Below are 14,749 nucleotides of genomic sequence, written 5' to 3'. Positions count from 1 at the left end.
CAGAACAAGGTATAAAATAACACACAGGAAAGTATCTTGGGGCAGTATGAGTGTTCTGAAACAGGAAACAGATTTCCGCAAGCAAACCCAGGTGGTCTGTCGTCCCACGTCCTCTGTTACTCATGAGATGTGACTTTTCTCTCTGCTGCTGCTGCATTCATGCAGAGGACATAAACTGCAGTGGAGCCCATCGCACCAGGCCCAGATTGATTCAGTGTGTGACTCTGAATGTGATCTGAAGACAGCGTGTGAAGCTGATGAAGGTGCTGAGGGTGCCTGCATCGGCAATATAGCTGGTGCCAGTCGTGAGCTCCTGTAAATCACTTTCCCCCCAGACCAACCATCAAAATAACTGTTTCTTTGCTCGTTATACAACCAGATTAATGCTCATGAAGAATAACAGGGATGATGTGAATGTCTTTGCCCTTGCTGTAACCCGAGAGCCTGGAGGTGGTGCTGAGGGAACGCCAGGGGCCCTCAGTGTGAAAAGTGTCCAGTCAAGCTTGGCCTGAGCTACACAGACTACTACTCACTCCATCCACAGACCCTCACAGCAGGATCCAGCCATCTGGACTCATTTCTGCTCTGACAGGGTGGCTCTCAAGGCCCATCTGTATGAGGGCTGCATTCACAGTGGGCCCCAGGAATGTTCTCGTCTGGGAGAGAACTGAGCAGATTTAAGGGATGACAACGCAACGTGATATATCTTTTCACCCTGTAGGCTACACTTGAGCATGTCATTTCATCAACATCTGCATTTCATTTTTAGTACCCCGGTCAATCTCAGGTTCAAATCACTCCGGTATTGCTTGTTGTTAAGTCATTTAGGCTATAAACACATTCAAGATATGATGTTCTCAAATATTTCTCTAATTCTCCTAATTTCCAACTCCTACAATCCAGGGTGTTATTTAAATGTTTTCATGGTTCTGTAATAGTTAAAAACAGATGATACAGATTTGTATTATAGTAATTGTAAATTCAGTCACTGGTTCACTTCCAGACATTTGTTGCATCTTATACCCCTTTTCCTGTCATATTTCCTGTCAGTTATAACCATTAAAAGGTGAAAATGCACTATAAAAAGAACATCTTTAAAAAGTTATGAATGTAGAAATTATAGTCCTGTGTTTCTGAACGCAGCCAAGTTGTGTTGCGCAACTGAAATAACCCACTGACTTTCCAGAGTTTGGTTAAGATAACTCAACGGGATACATACTGTAGCTGAGCAGTAAATCCAGACAGGACTTCACTGCATGCATTACAGCCTGCAGCGACAGCTCATCCCTATTAGCTGTTCGGTTACTATAGCAACTACTACTAAAACAGCGAAAGAGCCGACAGGAAGGGGTCATAGGGCAACAGCAGTTCATACGGCAGATAACCAACACATTCTGGGTCTACTTACGGACAAAGCATTCTGCTGCCCAACATACATAAATATGTAATGTATGGTTGACCTAGTTCTGAAAATAACCTGGTTCTTCAAAAAAAAGAATACTATAAATATATGTATAAAATACACATATTATATATGCTCAGCTATAAGTTAATGAGAACAATGTTTTGGGTCCCCTGTTAAAGTCTGGCTGGTGTATACCCTCCTCCAGCATGACAGATGTTCTGTCTCTTTAACTTAAATTGGCAGAGACACTCCTTCAATGGACCATTCAACAACTTCCCCTCAAAACATCTAAACCACAATCCATATATTAACAACTTATTAACACAACTGCAGACTTGGAAGACTGTATAAATAAAAACAGCTTATAAATTACAATGAACTGTTAATAAAGACAACTCATATAACCTTTACAAAAGGTCACTTGTTGCCAAAAACAAAGCTCTGGCACCAGCTGAACATTTGAAGAAATGATCATACTGGGATGCAACGGATTACCTAAACTGTGGCGGCTCGTCACAGTTCAGAAGACGAGGAAAGTTTTTCTAATGACTTATAAGTTAGCGTGGAAAAAGCTGTCCATTCAAAGTGAGAGCTGCTGTGAGCAAAGACAGAACAAGTTTCATTGTTGAGAACATTTTCAACACAGTGTTAAGGATTCATCACAGAAGAAAACAGCAGCTCACCAGCTTGGCTTTATCAATAGAGAGCTTGCAGTTCCTGATTATCATACCAACAGTCTATCGCCTATGTTGAGAATTCATAGCACTGGGAGCTGAATGGGGTGCATGTGGCAGGTTCAAATGACCAAACATTGATTTACAACCTGCATAAGACCTGTGTCCTGTGACCATCCCCTCTGAGACTATCAGCAAAAATCTCCTTTTCTGGATAAGATTAACACCGAATTCACCATCCTTGCAGGTGTCTGTCAAACATTTTTTTCCAAAAACACTTTTAAACACATGCCCAAGGCCTCCTCACTGATTTCTCACTGAAAACTAAGGTTTTAATTCTCAGGATTGAGACAGACTGTAGGACTGTAGGCATCCCTGTTTCTGTGTTACATTCCTACAATGCTGTTGCAGTAAATTCACGAGTACATTTCATGAACAAATGTGCCCAATGTTGTATAATCCTGCCTTCAGGATGAAATGGTATCAGAATCAACTGTACATCAGAGGCAGCTCCAATGTGAGTCCATCTACTAGCAAAACCCTTTGTTCTGCTGCCTTTTGCTGTGAGCTTTCCAGCATAAATCCATTCTCATTAGTTGACTCGGGTGCAGGAGCTAAACCTGGCAGTCTAATACAAACAGACAGCGTCCCCCAGTGGTGTGCTGCAAAACTGTGTGGACTAACTGGTGGGAAAAAGACCTGTTAGTGGTGCTTTCTTGGCGAATCAGCAGCTTTGGGGTTTCCCATTGGCTAAAAGGGAGCTGTCAATCAAATCCTCCAGAGGGTATTTTTCTGTGGTCTTCTCAGTGCAGTTTAGGAGCTTGTGGAGAAAAGATCTCCTCTGTGAAAAACAATGTGCTTACATTGATATTTTCTGTAGTAAAGTAGAAATACTACAGTACAAATTACTTTATTACTATATTCAGGTAAAGGTCCTGCATCCAGAAGTTTAATTAACTTTAAGTATTTGTAGCCTAACAAAATGTACTTAAAGTAAATTATTAAAGTATTAAAAATAAAGGTTCTCAACAATATTAGGAAAAGTTGCACCATTCTGCATAACAGTATTTCCATCATTTATACTTTTGGAATATTATAATTGATGCATCAAAGCTGCATTTTCATGTTGTTAAAGACGGTACTGATTTTAACTACTTTAATGGATAATTGAATCGATGAAAATGTATCACGTATACTTTATTTTCCTCATTTGTTTCTGTTAAATCCTTGGCTGAAAAGTAACTAACAACTACAGCGGTGAAATAAAAAGTGATTAAAAAGTAATAGAACAATTCTATTTTCCTTTAAAATATAGTACAATAGAATTGTAAAGTATTAATGAAATACTGTGCGAGTAAGCTAACCTAAAGTTGTACTTTAAATGTTAATTTAGCCTATTGTAAATATATTGTAAAAATAATATAAATTTGAATGCCCTTGCATCTAATATCAGGCACTAATATTGATTATATTTCTAAATGCAGATTTCTAATAAGGTTTAGCTTTTTTTTTTAATGTTTGGGCATAAATAAATCTGCTTACACTATGAGATTTTTTTCCTTGCACATAGCCTCCAAATAAATTCAAATTCATGATCTGCTTCTATTGACAATGATCAAAAAGATCAACGAACCTAAAACCTTCAACCAGTCCATAATCCGAGCAAGACAAGTGCACTGAGCCTTTGCCATACCCAGCTGACGCCCATGGGTGGCAGGGCTGTTACGGCCCTCTGGATTGGGAACGGACTGCTCTCTGATTGGTCGGCAGTGTTCGCGTCCCCGTCGTCTCCTCCCGGTTTTACTGGCATGACCTTTTCCCTTGGCAACCACTTCCTCCGAGCATCCACGGCCATCTTTAATTTTAAGTCATTCATGAAAAGTTGTTTCGCTCATGTAAACACACCGACCGACACATTTGCGCACAAAGCAGCATCGACGGCGCTGTGTGCATGTAGTTTCCAGCGACGTGCTCCACACAGAGCCGAGCAGCACCGCAGCAGGCTGTCCGCAGAGATTAAGTAAACACCGAAAGCGTACGTGCATATTGTTCAGTGTAGCGTCTGATAGCACGTTTCCACACTTGGATTTTTAGGCTGCTGTTTGCACAATATAATTAAAACTAAACAGTTTGAATCCACTAATACGCGTGTGTTTGTAGATACTAACGTGTTGCGTTTAGATACCTATTTATTTATAACGTGCTCCCGAAAGAAACAGCAGGTGGAGCGCTAGAATAAATGTATGGATCCTTGTCTGAAGGGCACAGCCGAGTACTCACCACTGCCATTTTCTGCAAATGTCCAAGCTAACATCACTCTGGAGTTTTTACAACAAAAAAACAAATCGAGACTTTATTAGGGTTTGGCATTAATACAAGCTGTCTGTCGTTATTTTCTCTCTCATTCATGGCAGGATGAGAAAGAAGCAGACTGCCAAACAGCGGAAGACCGAGGAGACGCCTACAGTTGTCCAGGAGTTTGTGGTAGAAAAAATAATTCTCCGCAGAATCTTTAATGGAAGAGTGGAGTACTTCCTGAAGTGGAAAGGTTTCACTGAGTGAGTGAAATGTCCTTGCTAATAATGCGTGATTTTTTTGTTTTGTTTATGCATCATATTTAAAAGTATTGTCTCCTCCCTCTGATGTATTTACAGTGCAGAAAACACATGGGAACCTGAGGACAATCTGGACTGTCCTGAACTCATTGAAGAGTTCCTGAGAAACACACATTACTCTGAGGTGAATGAGGAAGAGCACAGCGAACAAGAGTTAATTCCAAAAGAAGAAATGACAGAGCAGGAGACGGAAATTGTGAGTATGTGAGAAATGCAGTGGCGGAGTGTCTTCATTTTGATGTTGTTTCCATGTTATTCACAGCACTTCCGTACCTAAATCCGTATAAAAAGAAGAAACAACAACATATTATTAGAATGCTTTTTATGTGGGGTCTTACACCCAAAACTTCAGGAAGTCATGTGGCCAGGGTTGGTTTAGTGGTATAGCAGGTGCACATGTACTTTGAGGTTTATGCCTTGAAGCAGAGGTCATGGGTTTGAACCTGCCCTTTGACAATATCCTTCAGTTCTTTTAAAACAAAAAGTTCAGGAAGGAAAAAGAAGCTGCACTGAAATTGAGTAAAATTATCTGCCCATGTTGGCACATTTTGCTACTAGTTTTTTGAGAGTTTTAGGATTTAATATGAAACTGAATGTTGTGTGAAGGTGGCTAGTTCCGCAATGCCCATGTGAAGTGAAAGCAATAAAATGTCCTTTTTTTCACAATGCCCATTTACAGTAAAGAAAAAGAAGAAGCGGGCGGTATTCGAATGCGGATGTTGTCTTTGTGGTTTCTTCTAACTGCTGCACCTTTTTCCTTTGTCATTCTCTTTGCAGTCCTTCATGCAGTCTCAGCAGCAAAGCAACAGCGAGCCAAATGACAAGCAGTCAGACTCCCCCACTAACCTCAGCACTTACCTCGAGCCTGAATGCATCATCGGCTCTACAGACAGACAGGGAGAGCTTATGTTCCTCGTCAAATGGTAATTCCACTGCTTCCTCTTTTCTCTGTCCTTTCATAAACGCCAGGGCTCGGGTAAATGTTTGAAATATGGTAAAAGAAAGTTGTTCATATTTAAAGTTGCAATCTATATGTTCAATCTACAGAAAGGATGATAAAGCATTTGGTGTCGGGTGTATGAGGGTGTTTTGTCGTTTTGTAGGTATGCAGTTATAATGTCATCATGTTGTGTGAACACATCATTAACTAAGGAGACAAAGTTAGACAACATCGTGACCACTTGACAAAATGGTCATCCTCAGATGAACTGATTATGGAGAGCATGCTACGATGATAAAGAAACGGCACGTCCCACAAACACAGTGTCTTTCTTGTTGGTCTGAATTCCGGCTGATGAAATCGTGCTTTAAGTGGCCTTATGGGAAGTGGAGAATCTAGTGTTTTGGAGCTTGATCCATATAAGGCAAGGCAGGTTTACTTGTTTGTTTATTTATTGGCATCTTTCTCACACACAGGTAATTCAAAGAGCTTTACATAAGGCAAAGAGATGCTTTAGAACAAAATTTAAAACACAATTCAATAATGAAAACATATTAAAATAGAGTAAAAGGAAATACAAATGGATACAAAACAATTGACCAGAAACAAGTAAATATTTAAATATCTGTCGTGAATCCCTTAACTTTAATCAAATGAAGTATTAATATATGTACTTCCCCTTTAAGTGTCGTTGGATATTCCAAAACCATAGAGTGACTGATGTGACTCAGTCCCCTTAGCCTTTCCTCATCACAATAACTGTTTCAATAACTGAGTGTGTGCTGCCGCTGACACATTAAAATTAGGAGGCCGCCATCTTAATGGTCTCCTTCTCCTGTGTGTTTCTTTCCCCACAGGAAGAACTCTGACGATGTGGCCCTACTGCCGGCGCGCGAAGCCAGCGCCAGGTGTCCCCAGGTGGTCATCAACTTCTATGAGCAGAAGCTGACCTGGCACTGCGGAGAAGAGGAGCAGTGAAGTGTGTGTGTGTGTGTGTGCGTGGGTTGTGTACAGAGGCAAACTGATAAACAGCAGTGCTCTCACCTGAAGCTTAGTTTAACCTTCATCGAGTGTCCCTCCTTCAGCTGACATTAGAGGCACACTGTGTGAAATTACACCGCAGGAAGGGGTTTCAGATTCTGGCAGGTGCAACATCCTCTGCAGGGAAAGATTTTAAGTGCTCTCAGTCCCGTGGTGCTCAACGAGGTCTTTGTGCCTTTGTGGAGACTGTGATGGAGACTAAAACTAACCTCTGTGTAGAGCAGCTGACTTAAAGTCAGACTGACTTGTAGCAGCTTAGGTCTTGCGTAAGCAGACACAATCACTGTGGACATGTTTTGTTTTTATTGTTGTAGAGTAATTTTATTATTTCTAGTCTTGTTTTCCATCTTGGTTGTTTAGTGTATGATTTCTATCTTTTATAGCAACACTGTGTAGGCAGAGTGAACTACCTGCTATCCACCCGAACCTCCAGTCCATATAGCTTTTAGTTAGAGCACTTGTACTGTGTCTCCTTGTGTTTGATGTCAAATATTTAGAAATGTTGCCCACCAGAAATTTCCCCATATTTCATATTAGCTGCTAAGTACCAAATATTTTCTTCTCCTCATCTCTATTGAATTCTAACCAGATTATTATGGAGTTTAAAAGATGTATGTAGTATTTGGTAATCACACAAAGTGAAGTCCTGGCAGAATGAATCAAAAGGTCATAATATTTCTAAAGTAAATCTATTGTGATTAACACAAAAATGTAAAAAAGTAGCACTTTAGATACAAGACGGTCCAATTACGCGGGGCATTGTCTTCCAGTATTTATACAGGTCTGTGTACTTGATATTTGTATCCTGATGGCACTATCCTGACTCTACATATCTCCCATGACTACTATGGGACACTCAGCTGAACCTCCTAAAACACACCTGCTACAAAATTACTGTAACTGTTGACCATGGATCTGTGAAGTCTCTGTGAATAAAGAAAGTTTTTTTGTGAAGCGTTTATCTTGAAGTGTTTTACTGTCACATTTGTCACATGATAAATCATGTGGCAGGAACATCAATCCAACAAAGGATCAGTAGCAAAGGATGTGTTTTAACTGATTATGAGGATGAGCCTATTTCAGTCTTGTGACTTTATTTTCAAACCTTTGCCCCAGGACAATATAAGTTGAATAAAAGGCACTGAGACAATGCTAAGCACAGCATGATCTGACTGAATTTACGTTACTGAGATTCAAACAAGAATATTTTGATTATGAGAAAACAAACGGACAACACTGTTATTATGGTAAGTCCAAAGTTATCCAGTAATTGTGATTTTAATAAGTTTCATAAACTCACACCTTTAAAATGTCAGAAGTTGAATTCTGCACCTTAAAATACTCGTACAGCCTTAAAAAAATTGTTTTTGTCCTAAGTAAAAAAGGATATTTGGTGGGATTTTCCAATGCTGATTCTAATTGTGTTGGTCATTGCACTTCCTCTAAATCTCTAAAATAAAAACACTTCCCATTTTTCATAATGCATTCAGTTCAGTTTTTCAGCGTCTCTTGCCCTCTCAATGCAGCAAGTTATCAGTGTTTGGGTGCGGGACCCACGGATACGAAAGAATGACTTTTGGCATGCCTACATAGACTATGAAATTTGTTTACAGGTAAGTACAATGATAAAAGGAAGTTCTTTAAACCTTTTCAGTCAAATACTGGAGCTGACTGTAACGTGTGTCCCACTTGTGTCCTGTTTTAGACAAACAGCGTGTGCTTCACCAAGAAGATCTCAAGTGTGAGAAGGAGGTACAGTGAGTTTGTATGGCTCAGGCAGAAGCTACAAGCAAATTCACAACTAATGTAAGTTCATTTACTGCATTTTGAACTGACAATTTGAGCAAAAAAAGAACACATATTTCAGCTGTCATGGTAAAAGTTATCTGCACTGTGGTTCCTGTCATCTTTAGGGTGTATTTGTATCTTTTGCAGGTTACAGCTACCAGAGCTGCCCCCAAAGAACCCTTTCTTCAGCCTGAACAGCGCCCAGCAGATCACTGAACGAATGAAAGGGCTCCAGATGTTTTTGGAACAGTAAGAATGATTCCACATAATAATAAACACATGAACTTTGACATAAATCCCAGTTTCCAGAAACACTGTGACACATGACTGCTCTTCTCATATTAACAAGTAATACAATGGACTGTTCACAACAATCTATTTTGTTTACTGTCCTTATTCTCCTTATTTTCCAGGATCCTCCAGAGTCCTATGTTGTTGTCCGACAGTTGCCTGCATCTCTTCCTGCAGTCACAGCTAAGCCCGTCCAAGATGGAAGCCTGTGCTGCTGGAAGGACCCACTACTCTGTGACCCAGGCGGTCCAGCACTGTGGCCTGAGGCGATTCCACTCTGATGAGGATCTGCAGAAGGACCTCAGCATGTCCTGTAACTCTGACTCAGACAGGTATTGTAATGTCACACTTTGGAGTTTTTCCTCCACTCCAAAAAAATCATTAGGAAAGCCTTTTACCTCTAACAATAGAGTTAGTTGTGTATTTGCTTTGTCAGCAGTATGGCAAAATAAGTTTTTTAAGTATACACTGACTAATGCATTTTCCAGGACAGTTAATATGAGGACTGCTTCTGCCTCATTATAAAATGTTATTCACTTTCCATCCCCTGTTCTTGTGTCTGTCATTTCAGCTCAGAGTGCAGAGATCCAGAGCTTCGGATTAAAGATTTTGCAAAAAACAAAACAGAGAGTACATCTTCACTTGATCTCATGGGAACCAGCCAGGAGGAAACCCTCAGCTGCTTATGTGGATCTACATAAAAATATCATCATAGCATCGGCTCAAATGTTTGGAACTATGAAGAAGAAATGTGCCTCTTACTAGGCCTGCACGACTCGGGGAAAAATATGAATCACGTTTTTTTAGCTTAGAATTGATATCTTGGTTTTCTCCCACATATTTTTTCTCACGAAGTGTAATGTTTATTGCATGGCACTTTCAGGTAACTTAAAACTTTATTCAGGCATCTGTAACACCTGTAACACACAGAGGCTTCAATGCAGAGAAGGGAGAGCATTGCAGTGTTTGGGAGCGCTTAAAAACCTTTTTTAGACAGTCTATGTTTAAAACTCACAGAAGAAAGTAGAAGCGTTTGTGATGCAGTCGGCTTGTGATATTAAATGAGAATTAAAAAAGTTATTTAAAAGTTAAATCTTGAACAATGGGGAATCAAGATTGCAATTTTATAACGATTTATCATGCAAGCCTACCTCTTACCCCATGATACTGCTCTGTTCTGTCTGCACAGCTATGAAGTTGTAGCAATCATTTCCCTGAAGATGGCAGTGTTGTTACATCAATCTGTTTGTATATTAATTTATCTAATGAACATATGCTGTACCTGATCATATTCATTTTATAAACACGCCTAACGTTCATCAGTGGTTATGGTCATTCACAAGGTGTATTTTTGCCAGATATGTGCAAATAACAATGCAATATTTTAAGCAGTGACAGCCTAATGTCTCTCTCTGTGGTTAAACTCCCTCTTCTAATAAAGTGTAAGGTGGAAGCTTGTCATCTGGTGGTCACTGCAGTGCTTAGCAGCATGACGTATAATAGGGTCTCTGCAGAGTTTTCTGACAGCCCCCCTGTCAGGTGTGTGGCTGCTAGGAGGTCCTGTGGGATCCCAATGGACTCGCTCCTGTCTGACGCGGCCACCAGGTAGAGAGGCTACATTGCTCTCTGCTGAACAAAATGCCAGCTGCACTGACAAGCCACCTTTTATATCTGTCTCTCTCTCTCTCTCCCTTCATACTTATATGAGCCGGTTCATTAAGGTCACATTTCCACATGCATGCGTGTGTGTATGCTGAATTCATGTACATAAATACATGTGCTTCAACAGTGAGCAGCACCATGCTTATGCCGAGGTAATGACCACTAAACAGAGTGGCGACAGGCTGACTTATCTGCACAGCCAATTAAATTAGCTTTGTCTCTCTGCAGCGGTTGTGATATGTATAATAAATTCAGAGCAGACAAAAGACTTGTGTTGCAGAGAACAGAGTGACAGGACCTAAGACCTGCTCTGGGTTTGGACAGTAGGAAAACCCACTAACTCAAATTGGAAGGGAGGCGAAAGGAGGGTTATGCACACTTTAAGGTTATTTTTACACACATGGAAAGCCATACCTTTCTTACCACTCAATCTAACAAAAACAATTCTACCACTGATGTGTTTTTTATGAATTCATTTTAAGGCTTTGTTGGCGTGTCTTTAAAGAAGTAACTGAAATGTTTGAAATAGGACTGGGCGAGAGAAAGAGAATAATAGAGAAAATCAAATATCACAATATTCTTGACCAAATACCTCAATGTCGATATTGCAACAATATTGTATGGTTGACTATTGGTGCTTTAACTAAATGTTATTTATACAATGTGATTTTCTATAAATATTCTCCAGAAATGATTTAATGACTTTGTGGGTAAATTAAATAATATAGCAGCAAGAACAGTCTGGTAAGATCAGAAAATTACAAAACTTTACTGTAATGCAGCTTGTAAAACAGGTAAAGACAACACTTACCATATTACGATATTATGATATATCCAAAATCCAAGACGATATCTAGTCTCATATTGCAATATCGATACAACATCGATATATTGCCCAGCCTATTTTTGTAAGTTAAAGAGTTAAATTCTACAATTAAAAACCTGCACATCATGGATACTTCCTAAGCCGATTCCAAATAGATGTAGTCCATAGACTAAATATATTTTATTTTATATTCTTAGGCCACCAAATAAATGCATAAAGAAACTAGAGATCACACCAGCCACAACGCAAAATTGGGTCAAAGACGGAAAGTTTGTAAAGTACTCAAATCCTTTTCTGTGGTAGCGCACGCACACACACACACACACACACACACACACACACACACACACACACACACACACACACACACACACACACACACACACACACACACACACACACACACACACACACACACACACACACACACACACGGAGAAAGCAAAACCAGTGTTGCTTTTGCTGCTGGTAATAAATATAGGCTTCAGCATTTCTTCAACAGAATCTTATTCCTGGTGGCTCAGAGAAGGCTGAGAAGGCCTTTATGTTGGGAAACAAGTTTTCCACAAAAACTTAAATAACTAACTTAATAAATAAATTATACAAATTTCCAGTAATTTAAGCACTTTATGAGAGTGGTGTGTTGGGAGACTTGTGACCAGGAGTATTGACTCCTTATAACGGTCTGTGACTCTGGTCTACTGGCTGTTAACCTTGAGCCTCTGTAGCCTCGCCTGTCAGTGCAGCTCTGCTGCCACAACACTGACACATTTAAACCCAACAGATCGATTGGCTAAGAGCTCCCTGCTCCATGTTGCGAGACTTCGAAATCAAATGGAGTGAAAACATAGGGAGCGAGTAAAATTACTCTGTTTACAGGGTGGGTTTTTAGCTTGACATAACCACAATTACTCTAAAAACTACAAGACCAAAATAAGGTTTTAGTTCTTACCACAAATGCTTTAGCTCAGTTTAATCAAATAAGTATGATAACTGTTTGACACATAAAACAGCAGACGATAAAAGAAACTAAAATGGCCCTTCTGGGAGGTGCCCATCTGCCTCTGACCAAGTCAGCATGTCTTTCTGCAGCGACAGCTCAAATAAACACCACCTCATGTCGGTGATCTCATGCTTGACTTAGCATTCCCTCTGTTGTGTAATTAAAACAGAATCACAAAAAGCAAAAAAATCCATTTTATGTTTTGGAAAGAACCAAATTGTCAAACTAGAATGCAACAATATGAAATCCCAATCAGGGTTTGTTTACTGAGAAGACTGCACAGAGCCAAAAACAAATGGAAGTATTGAGGGAGATATGCTCCAATGGAGGCAAATTACAGATAAATCAGAGGCTGCTCATGCATTTTAAGTGCCACATTATACAGAATCCATTAGTAGCAATAGGAGTTCAACACCACTTGAGCTATTAAATCTCTCTTTCCTGCAACTCGGTAGAACCAGGATTAGTCAATATCAGTATAGCCTAGCTGCAGCGCAAATAGATATGGGATGAGACCTAAAGGAATGATGCCATTGTTGTACACCAACAGTTGATAACAGCACAGGCTGGAGATATTGATGTGTTGTTATACAGCGGGACAATCACATTCACAAGAGGCAAGTGAAGGAGCAAAGTAAATGATCAAGAAGTCTCGGGTTCAATGAACTGTTAATAACATAACCTTGACTCTTTTTTTTAAGGTCTCCAACACTGCATACCAATACTGTGCTCTGATTTACTGAGGGCCACCAAAATTCCAAAACCTGATGGACAAAAAAGGATTTTCGGACATTACATCTGTCCTTGTATCTTTGCGTATGTGTATGTGCGTGTATGTGTGTGTGTGTGTGTGTGTATGTGTAAAAGCCAACTCTATATCCTAACACCTGCCTCTATTTGGAGGGGAAATACTTTTTTCTCAAGGCTGAAACATTTTTTCTCTGTCACTTAATTGTCACGGATGGAAATTAGCTGATTTAAGAGCCAACCAATCATTCTTCAAACCCAACAGCCCTGGTGCATTTCTTAGGTTCTGCATGGTCTATACCTAAGATTTCCTCTCCACATGCTGTCGCCTTTTGGTGCACGAATGTAGCAATTACAGACGTGATTGACGTGAAACCAAGCTCCTCTGCCTTGAACACATGGGCTTGAGGGGGAACAGGGAAATTAGGATCAGTGCTTTATAATTTCCTGTAAAAATATTTTGTGTAATACCAGACATGTTTCCATTGGAGCATACAAACAGAACGAAGAACCTTGAGTTAAAATACCTTGTTTGGATGTATATTTTCCCAAAGACTATTTAACCCATGATAAACATTCTTTATATGCATACTGTAAAAACAGACAGGGACGTAGCACAAACTTCTGGGCCCTGTAGAAAGGCATTTTCTATTTCCAATTCTAATAACACATAGCATTGCTATTTTGAGCAAAGTGTCAGAAAAAAAGATGGGTAAGCCTAACAGAGTTGACGTCTCAATCGCGTCGTTCTCTTATGACGCCCCACAGACTTGTGAGAATATTCCACTGTCCTGTTTATAGCAAGAATTGTGCTTTGTGCTACTCAGCTTCTATAAATATATATCTTTGTCTTTACGTTTTATTAATAGGCTAATATCCAATATTAAGGCTACAAATGGTTTTATATTAGTATTTTTTTCATATAATTTAAGTTTTTAGGTTAATGCATTCATTTAATCCGAAAAAAGGTTGGAATATAATTTCCTAATTTTACAAGTAGGCTATGTCTACATATCAGTTTATTACAGAAACAAACGACGCAGCGGCCGCTGGTTCGACTCCGACCTGCGGCCCTTTGCTGCATTTCATTTTCCCTCCCCCACTCTCCACTTTCATTCTTCATCTGTCCTGAGGAAATAAAAGGCCTAAAATCTAATCTTCAGAGAAATTAGAACATCTGGTCACTTTAGGCTACTGTCACACTAGAACAACATGCGCAGTTTATTGATGGTATAGCTCCTTACCTTCGTCTTTCTCTTAAAGCTAACAGCTGTGCCATCGTTCCAATGCTGCCCTGTCCCCGGGGAGATCGTAGCCTGTAGCCTACAACATCTTTTCTATCCAGTCTGGAACATCAGCTTCTTTTCAGGGACTTGTGTACAATAAATCCATACTCTTAGATCAAGTATTGATAGTCTTGTTGTCCATATTTTATCCATTATCGACCATCCATTAAAGTTTACTGTTGTTAGCTTTATTGCTAAAAACAAACAAACGTTAGCATTCCCGTAAGAATCTAACCAACTTGGAGGTTTGATTACGTGTGTGAGGCGGGTTAGTTTGTATAATTTACTTTCCATCAAATAGGCTACATAGTTGGAAAAAGCATAAGACTGACCCAAATGCTCTGTGGCTCTTTGCAGACTTTGTTTATGAGTTTAGGTTATTTCCACGTGAAAGCTGTTGGGGCTGCAGCCACCACCGGGGGTGCTGCACCCCCAAAAGCCCCACATTTACAGTGCTGGGGGGGGGGGGGG

General features: G+C 39.9%; 2 protein-coding genes across 3 annotated transcripts; both read left to right on the top strand.

Moving 5' to 3' along the window:
• The first annotated feature begins 3,778 nt into the window (after positions 1–3,778).
• Positions 3,779–7,629, top strand: cbx3b (chromobox homolog 3b). 2 transcript variants are annotated; one of them, XM_034874423.1, is made up of 5 exons: positions 3,779–4,099; positions 4,494–4,637; positions 4,734–4,890; positions 5,472–5,617; positions 6,492–7,629. In XM_034874423.1, the coding sequence occupies exons 1-5, from the start codon at positions 3,786–3,788 to the stop codon at positions 6,610–6,612; spliced, it is 882 nt and encodes a 293-aa protein (XP_034730314.1). In that variant the 5' UTR covers positions 3,779–3,785; the 3' UTR covers positions 6,613–7,629. The 2 variants fall into 2 exon arrangements, with proteins under 2 accessions (XP_034730314.1, XP_034730315.1); XM_034874424.1 differs by having other exon boundaries at positions 3,853–4,114; positions 6,492–6,659.
• Positions 7,630–7,806: 177 nt separating this feature from the next.
• Positions 7,807–9,927, top strand: snx10b (sorting nexin 10b). Its single transcript, XM_034874425.1, has 6 exons — positions 7,807–8,288; positions 8,381–8,481; positions 8,611–8,712; positions 8,877–9,086; positions 9,326–9,513; positions 9,910–9,927. The coding sequence occupies exons 1-5, from the start codon at positions 8,196–8,198 to the stop codon at positions 9,453–9,455; spliced, it is 636 nt and encodes a 211-aa protein (XP_034730316.1). The 5' UTR covers positions 7,807–8,195; the 3' UTR covers positions 9,456–9,513; positions 9,910–9,927.
• Positions 9,928–14,749: the final 4,822 nt, after the last annotated feature.

The sequence above is a fragment of the Etheostoma cragini genome, chromosome 6 (genome assembly GCF_013103735.1).
Source record: "Etheostoma cragini isolate CJK2018 chromosome 6, CSU_Ecrag_1.0, whole genome shotgun sequence".
Taxonomy (NCBI): Eukaryota; Metazoa; Chordata; class Actinopteri; order Perciformes; family Percidae; genus Etheostoma; species Etheostoma cragini.
Note: the sequence above shows the minus strand (reverse complement) of the source record. Positions and strands in the feature narration are given on the sequence as shown.

Bases quoted from the DNA above. Each gene is read 5' to 3' on its own strand.
- snx10b (XM_034874425.1), top strand. From the start codon at position 8,196: ATGCAGCAAGTTATCAGTGTTTGGGTGCGGGACCCACGGATACGAAAG. The intron at 8,289-8,380 runs GTAAGTACAATG...GTCCTGTTTTAG, and splicing joins ACTATGAAATTTGTTTACAG to ACAAACAGCGTGTGCTTCAC. The intron at 9,087-9,325 runs GTATTGTAATGT...CTGTCATTTCAG, and splicing joins TGTAACTCTGACTCAGACAG to CTCAGAGTGCAGAGATCCAG.
- cbx3b (XM_034874423.1), top strand. From the start codon at position 3,786: ATGGGTGGCAGGGCTGTTACGGCCCTCTGGATTGGGAACGGACTGCTC. The intron at 4,638-4,733 runs GTGAGTGAAATG...ATGTATTTACAG, and splicing joins AAGTGGAAAGGTTTCACTGA to TGCAGAAAACACATGGGAAC. The intron at 5,618-6,491 runs GTAATTCCACTG...CTTTCCCCACAG, and splicing joins CTTATGTTCCTCGTCAAATG to GAAGAACTCTGACGATGTGG.